Genomic DNA, 7,422 nt, shown 5'->3' on the forward strand with positions numbered 1-7,422 from the left:
CAGCTCCTGCCATAGCCTCTTGCCTCTGGAGGCCTAGGCAGTGCTGCTAGGAAGACAGGAGCTGCAGGGCTGCAGTGCCAGTTCTTTGTGTGCATGGCTGTGAGTCAAAGCTATGGAGGGGAGAAGGGGCTCATTGACGCTCTGAATCTAAACAGTAACATCTGGAATGTGAATAGTAGTTCAAAATTTATTAACATGCTTACTGTATTTGACTTTAAAATAAAGACTGTTACAAGAGATAAGGAAGGACACTACATAATGATCAAGGGATCAATCCAAGAAGAAGATACAACAATTATAAATGTTTATGCACCCAACATAGGAACACCTCAATACATAAGGCAAATGCTAACAACCATGAAAGGGGAAATCGACAGTAACACAATAATAGCAGGGGACTTTACCACCCCACTTACACCCATGGAGAGATCATCCAAAATGAAAATAAATAAGGAAACACAAGCTTTAAATGACACAATAGACCGGATAGATTTAATTGATATTTATAGAACATTCCACCCAAAAGTGGCAGAATACACTTTCTCCTCAAGTGCACGCGGAACTTTCTCCAGCATAGATCACATCTTGGGTCACAAATCAAGCCTTGGAGAGTTTAAGAAAACTGAAATCGTATCAAGCACCTTTTCTGACCACAATGTTATGAGATTGGAAATCAATTACAGGAAAAAAACTGTAAACGCCACACATACATGGAGGCTAAACAGCGCACTACTAAATAAGCAAGAGATCACTGAAGAAATCAAAGAAGAAATAAAAAAATACATAGAAACAAATGACAATGACAACACAATGACCCAAAACCTATGGGATGCAGCAAAAGCAGTTCTAAGCAGTTTGAGATTTCATCCATTCTGTAGCCCATGGATCAAGGAGCAATTTTGACTTTCAAGTATTATTATTTAGGAAATACCTTTTGTAAAGCTATAGCTGCCATAGATAGTGAGTCCTTTGATGGACCTGGGCAACATTAATTGAAAAACTTCTGGAAAGGACTCACCATTCTAGATGCCCTTAAGACTATTCATGATTCATGGGAAGATGTCAAAATATCAACATTAATAAGAGTTTGGAAGAAGCTGATTCCAGACCTCATGGGCGACTTGGAGGGACTCAACCCTTCAGTGGAAGAAGTAACTGCAGATGTGGTGGAAACAGCAAGAGAACTAGAATTCGAAGTGGAGCCTGAGGGTGTGATTGAATTGCTGCAACCTCATGATCAAACTTGAACAGATGAGGAGTTGCTTCTTATGAATGAGCAAAGACAGTGGTTTCTTGAGATGGAATCTACTCCTGGTGAAGGTGCTGTGAACATTGTTGAAGTGACAACAAAGGATTTAGAATATTACATAAATTTAATTGATAAAGCAACAGCAGAGTTTGAGAGGACTGATTCCAATTCTTCTTTCTACCCATTCGTAGAAAGAAGTTCTACAGTGGGTAAAATGCTCTCAGATGGCACTGTGCGCTACAGAGGAATCATCTGTGAAAGGAAGAGTCAACTGATGTGGCAAATCCCACTGCTGTCTTGTCTTAAGGAATTGTCACAGCTGCTCCAAACATCAGCAGCCACCACCTTGATTAGTCAGCGGCCATCAACATGGAGGAAGACCTTCCACCAGCAAACAGATTATGACTCACTGAAGGCTCAGATGATGGTTAGCAGTAAAGTAATTTTAGATTCAGGTATATACATTGTTTTTTGGATAAAATGCTATTGCACACTAAATAGACTACAGTGTAGCATAAACCTAACTTTTATGTGCACAGGGAAACCAAGAACTTGGGGTGATACTTTGGACAGTCACTTCGTTGTAGTGGTCTGGAACCAAACCTGCGATGTTTCCGAGGTTCGCCTGTGTAAAAGAACTGTTTCCAGACATCGGGCAACAGGCTGCTCTGGACTGATCTATGGATGGGTCAGGTGGATGTAAAATAAAAAGCGACTGAAGAAAATGGATGGTATGTCTGATGCAAGGAAGGGAAATTGAAAGTGAAATTGTGTAAAAAGCAAATAAAATTCCTTATCAATATAGATAAAAATGCTGACTGAAAAAATGGAAGCTGATGGCAGGTATCATCTGAAAATGCTCAGCATTCGTGAGTGCTACACAAGATAATTAAAATGGCAAGAAAACTCAAAAAGCATATAACAAAAACAGCAAATATTCCCATGTGAGAAATGATCCAGTTTTTGACTCGGAGGAGCGCCTTGAAGGCACCGTTTCTCTGGGCCTCGCTCAGGTCTTGCTTTTGCTTTGCAACATGCGACCGCACCTTGGCCAGGTAGCGCACGTGACCTTCTCCATGGGGGTCGCCCCAGCCCTGCTGGAGCCGCTGTGCATCAAAGAAGAGGTCGTTGCTGAGGTAGGCGCCCTGGCGCTCCCTCTCCAGCCCCTCGACCATGGCCATCAGCTCGGCCAGCTGCTTCCTCTGCTCGTCCCCGGAGGCCCGGTTGTTGAAGGCGCAGTACCTCTGCCCGCACTCCCGGACCAGGCCCCTCAGCCTGACGTTGTCTGTGTTTGCTACGTAGTCATGCAAGGATCCGTCCGCTAAGTCCTCCTTGCAGGTGAAGAGGAGGACCGTGTGTCTCAGGGCTCTCACCCCAAAGACCTCCTTCACCCTGGTCACGGCCACCACGTCCTGCTCTGTGAAGCGCCCCAGCTGAGTCACCAGCAGCAGCACGTGCGGCCCCGGGGCCGAGAGTAGGTAGCAGTACCCGATGTTCTCGTACACCTCTTGGTCCTGGGCCCTCGCCTCAAAGATGGGGGGCGTGTCCACCACCAGGACGCTCCTCCCGTTCCACGTGCCCGTTGCCCCCTGACACTTCCTGGTCACCGACTGGGCCCCCAGCCTGGACTCAAACACCGGCTGGCAGAGGATGCTGTTCCCGGTGGCACTTTTCCCGCTGCCTGTTTTGCCCACTAGGATGATCCGCAATGAGGAAGAGGTTGCAAACCGCTGATGCTCTATCCCGCCTATAAAAAAAAAAAAAAAAAAGTTTTTCATGTTTTACTAAGTCAGTGATTTAAAAAATTTTTTTATTTTATCTTGGAGTTTATTAACAATGTTGTGTTAGCTTCAGGTGTGCAGCAAAATGATTACGCTATACATAGACATGTATCTATTCTTTTTCAAATTCTATTCCCATTTAGGTTATTTCAGAATATTGAGCAGAGTTCCCTGTGCTCTACAGTAGGTCCTTGTTGGTAAAGTCAGTGATTCTTAAGAGTTGTAGGCCACGGACCTTTCATGGTATCTCATGAAAGCCTTGGACCTCTTTCCCTGCCAAATAGTGATATTTAAATACATAGAAATGTTTGCATACAACTTTAGGCGACTCTTGAATGGCAGGAAGCCCACACTGGGAGCCCGAACTTGGACCCATAGCCAAGAGTAAGAACTGCTACACTAATGAAGGATGCTCCAAGGACTTCATAAGGACCAGGGAAAATACAGCTTTCAGAAAAAAAGTGGTCCCTGTGCTTTTCCAGGGATGGTGATTAGGCCAGTTTCATGCTAAATAAATGTGAGATTAGACAGAGGGGGAGGATGAGAAGTCACAAATGAGAAAATATTATCACCTCTTTTCCACCCACCAATTCCCAGGCACACAGACTGCTCATCACATTCGTCTGAAACTTGGGGGTAAAGGAAGTCTCAGATGTCAGAGCTCAAGTGACCACCCACTGAGGACCAGCTGAATGTCCCTGAGTTTCTGCTTTTTTGGGTGGGGAGTTGGAAGTGAGCCTACAGAAGGCTTGTCGTTAAAGTCAAGGACGGAGTCTGACAGATGACCCTGGATCGGTGGCTGAAGAAGAGATGATAAGACCATCATGTATAAGAAATACATGTGTTGGAAATATCGTCAATTTGACTGATAGAATTACAGGAAATTAGAACAAAAGTGGTGTTGTTGAGGGTGACCCTGCATCAAGAGCTAAAATCTTGAAGAGATGAAGAGAGTGAGAATCCAAGGATTTCTGGAGTTCTTATGAGCTCAAATGGATTAAGTTCATTTTAGTCTCCAAAATCTGTTATTGTTATTCCTTTTACTCTGTGTTGGTTCTTCCCTTTCTTAAGTATTCTGGCTTTTTTTTTTTTTTTTTTTTTTTTTTTTTTTAGCAAACACGATTACTAACTCTTTATGGGGAACTTTTCCTCTTTTCAGTTGAGTGCAGGCAGGGAAGGTTATCATTTTCACAGTTCGTTTCCAAATCCCCTGACTTCTGACTTGAAGTTTCATTTCCTCATTTCCCATACATTACAGCACAGGGGAGAGCTTCACAAACTCGGGTGTGTGTGGGTGTGATGATGGTAGGGAAGATAAAGAACATGATAGCTGCCTTTTCTTCTGCAGTTGAAAATAACTGGGTTTCTTTTCTGTCACTGTGTTTGAGGTGAGGGAGAGGAGGAGAGAAAATAGTGACTCTTCCCTGATGCCTAGAGTTCTTGAGAATTTGGAGGCTTTCTTACCTTCAGCCATAGTCCCATATCTGCTCCTCTGAAGCCCTTCCATTCTCTTCTGGAATAAAAAAGGGAAAGGAATAAAAAGCAAGTGTCCATATGGGACTTGGTAAGGCCTGAGAACACCTCCAATTCAGACAGCCAAGAATAATTATCCTTAGATGAGCCGTTCCGATTGCTAATTTTCTAACTTATATTTTACTTTCAAATACCCATATATAACTTTAAGCAAGCCAGGTGATGCTAGGTTATATGACACAATGCTGTTTCCTCATCCTATAGGAAAGCATGAAATGTTTGAAAACAAATCAGTTGATTGTCTCCCCTCTACTGGAAAAGGCATGAAATAAAGAAAGTCTTCTTCTATGGAATGAGAAGCAGGATTTTTTAATTGTTTTGTTATTACTATTATTATTGGAATCAAAGTAAGCAAACTTGCTAGACTAGAGAATAGAAATTGCCTTGCTGTAAAGGACATTGGTTTGTTTGAAGTACTGGCCATTTCCAGTCCCAGAAACTCTTTGTATCAGATGGATATCCCAGTGGCAAAGAGGAAGGTACAATGTCCCTTCCGATGGGAGCGTGGAACTGGGGATCCAGGGCTCCTGTGAGGACGGACATGAGAGGACGAAGTAGAAGATGGAGGAGTATGGCCACCACCCTCCCTCCCCTCTGAGCAGCTGGTGGAGAGAAGCTGGCGCCATGACTGCAGGACAGAATCAACATTCAGGACAGATTCAAGATAAATTCATTTCCTGCTCAGTTTCAAACCAAATGTCTTTCCTTGTGGGTCTCCCAATAACCACTTAAAAAAATTCCAGTAGATAGAACCAGAAGTTGGCAAAACTATAGAGATAAATTCAGATGAGGCATAATATGGTGCCATTCTTCTTGGTGCTAGAAAAGGCAAGGATGCAATATGCCACTATAGTTAAGATGATCTCTGAGACTGTATTTTATTTATTCGGTTTTCAAGATTACACAGTTATGAAACAAACATTTTAAGGGGAGAAATACACAGAGTAATGAAACACATGCCCACTATTTGCAATGAACAGATCTAAGTATTTTGGCATTTTTACTGCTGCTGTTCGGTTTGATTGAAAAAGTTAAAACATTACACATATAGTTCTATTTACTTATTTTTTGATGCCCCCCAACCCGTCTCATTCTCCCTCTTCCCTTCAGAGGCAACCAATATTCTGAGATACACATGTATGTATAGGTAATATATAGTACTTTTTGGTATTTTAATCTTTTATGTCAGTGACATTATTTATGTAGCATTTTATCCAACTCTTTATTAACAAACATTTGGTGTGCCAAAGTACGTGCTTGCTACTACAAACAATGCTGCAGAAGAATCCCTGTACACGTCTCCTTGTGCATATGGATGATTTCTCAGGGATATATAGTTTCCACCTGACAAGATACTGCCAAATATGACTTCAAGAAGCTTGTGCTAAGTCATACTGGGAGCAGCCATGGGTGAGAATCCCTTAAATCTTCACTTACGCTTGGTGATATTAGATTTTTAATTTTTTGGTCACCCTGATGGGCATATATTAGGATGTCTTAATTGGTTTAAAGGTTCATTTTATTGATTAACATTGAATTCAAAACGGTTGTCATAGTTTATTTGCTATTCAGGTTGATTCTGTTATTTCTACCTTTTTCACATTTTTCTATTCTCTCAGTAGGGAAGAATAGAAATGGCCCTCATTAGGGAAACCATCCCTTGTCACATTCTCAGAATTTATTAAGGCAACTTCCTTCCTTCCTTTCCTTTTCCTTCTGCACCACTTTCCTTTCCTTAAGCCCAGAGAAGAGCATTTTCCTCACCACATTCTCCCACATGCTGTCCTTGCCTCTGGTAAATAATACTCCAGCTTTTGCTAAAACTGCTCAAATCCTCTGACATCTTTCCTACTTCAGACGACAGTTTCTATACATTGGAATCAATGTATCGATGTGGTAAAGACGATGATGACAGTGGTGACAATGTTGATGATGAACGTCACCATGGTAACAATCCTCTGTGCAGCCACTGGGATTTATTCAAGTTTCTTTCATGTCCATTCTTTTAATTGTCCTCCTAAATTCTCTATGATGTGATCAAGATAGGTATTAAAAATTTCTATTAAAATATTAGGAAACTGAGCCTCAACTGAACTGCCCACGATCACACAACTGCCATGGAGCTAAGACCAAAAAATGGCTCATTTTGCCTGTGTATTCTCCTAGATTTATCAGGGAGGAAAAGAGATTATAAAGTCACTGAACCTCTTGGAACACCACATACCATGCTGCCATCCACGGTAAGGAAATAAACTGAGGCAGACAGGCTGGAAGCTTACCCTAAAATTAACAAAGAGAACTGTACTGCAAAATCTTGAGTGCACATTTTCAAAAAAAAAAAAAGATTATTCAAAGATAAAATCGCAGGGGGCAGAAGTTGCTGGGAATGGAAGTATTTCAGTTTAAAGCAATCTGGTGTTTTTCCATGTCTTGATGATCAGTGTGACCCAAATGGAGCTCTGTGGCTGTCACAAAAGCCAATCAAAGTTCAGGTTACATTAGCAGAGGCGCGCACGGTCCTCCTGAACCGGCTTCTGAGTGGGTCAGGCTGCCGGGGGAGACACGTCCCACCGAGCAGTAGATTTTTTTGGACAGGTATTAACAAATAACAAAGTGTGCAGAGGCTAGTCAGAAAGGATATTGATGGAATGCTAAAATGAGTCATAGAATATTAAAAGGACAGAATCAAGCCTAGGAAAAGATCGGGAAACATCCTAAACTGGAAGGAATGTGACATGTGTCAATCACCTAGTAGACAGAACTGGGAGAATCAGGAGTGGAGGCAGATTTCTTCTCCACAAGGAAAACCCTCCTAATCTTCCCCCAGGTGGGATCAGGAATCATGAGAGAGTCGCGGGC

General features: G+C 42.2%; 1 protein-coding gene across 1 annotated transcript; it reads right to left on the bottom strand.

Moving 5' to 3' along the window:
* Nucleotides 1–2,109: 2,109 nt before the first annotated feature.
* Nucleotides 2,110–4,537, bottom strand: LOC132496236 (GTPase IMAP family member 5-like). The gene is made up of 2 exons (XM_060108505.1): nt 4,495–4,537; nt 2,110–2,996 (listed from the first exon to the last, which is right to left on the bottom strand). Exons 1-2 carry the CDS (start codon nt 4,535–4,537, stop codon nt 2,110–2,112), a joined length of 930 nt encoding a protein of 309 aa, XP_059964488.1.
* Nucleotides 4,538–7,422: the final 2,885 nt, after the last annotated feature.

Source organism: Mesoplodon densirostris, chromosome 9, assembly GCF_025265405.1.
Source record: "Mesoplodon densirostris isolate mMesDen1 chromosome 9, mMesDen1 primary haplotype, whole genome shotgun sequence".
Lineage (NCBI taxonomy): Eukaryota > Metazoa > Chordata > Mammalia > Artiodactyla > Ziphiidae > Mesoplodon > Mesoplodon densirostris.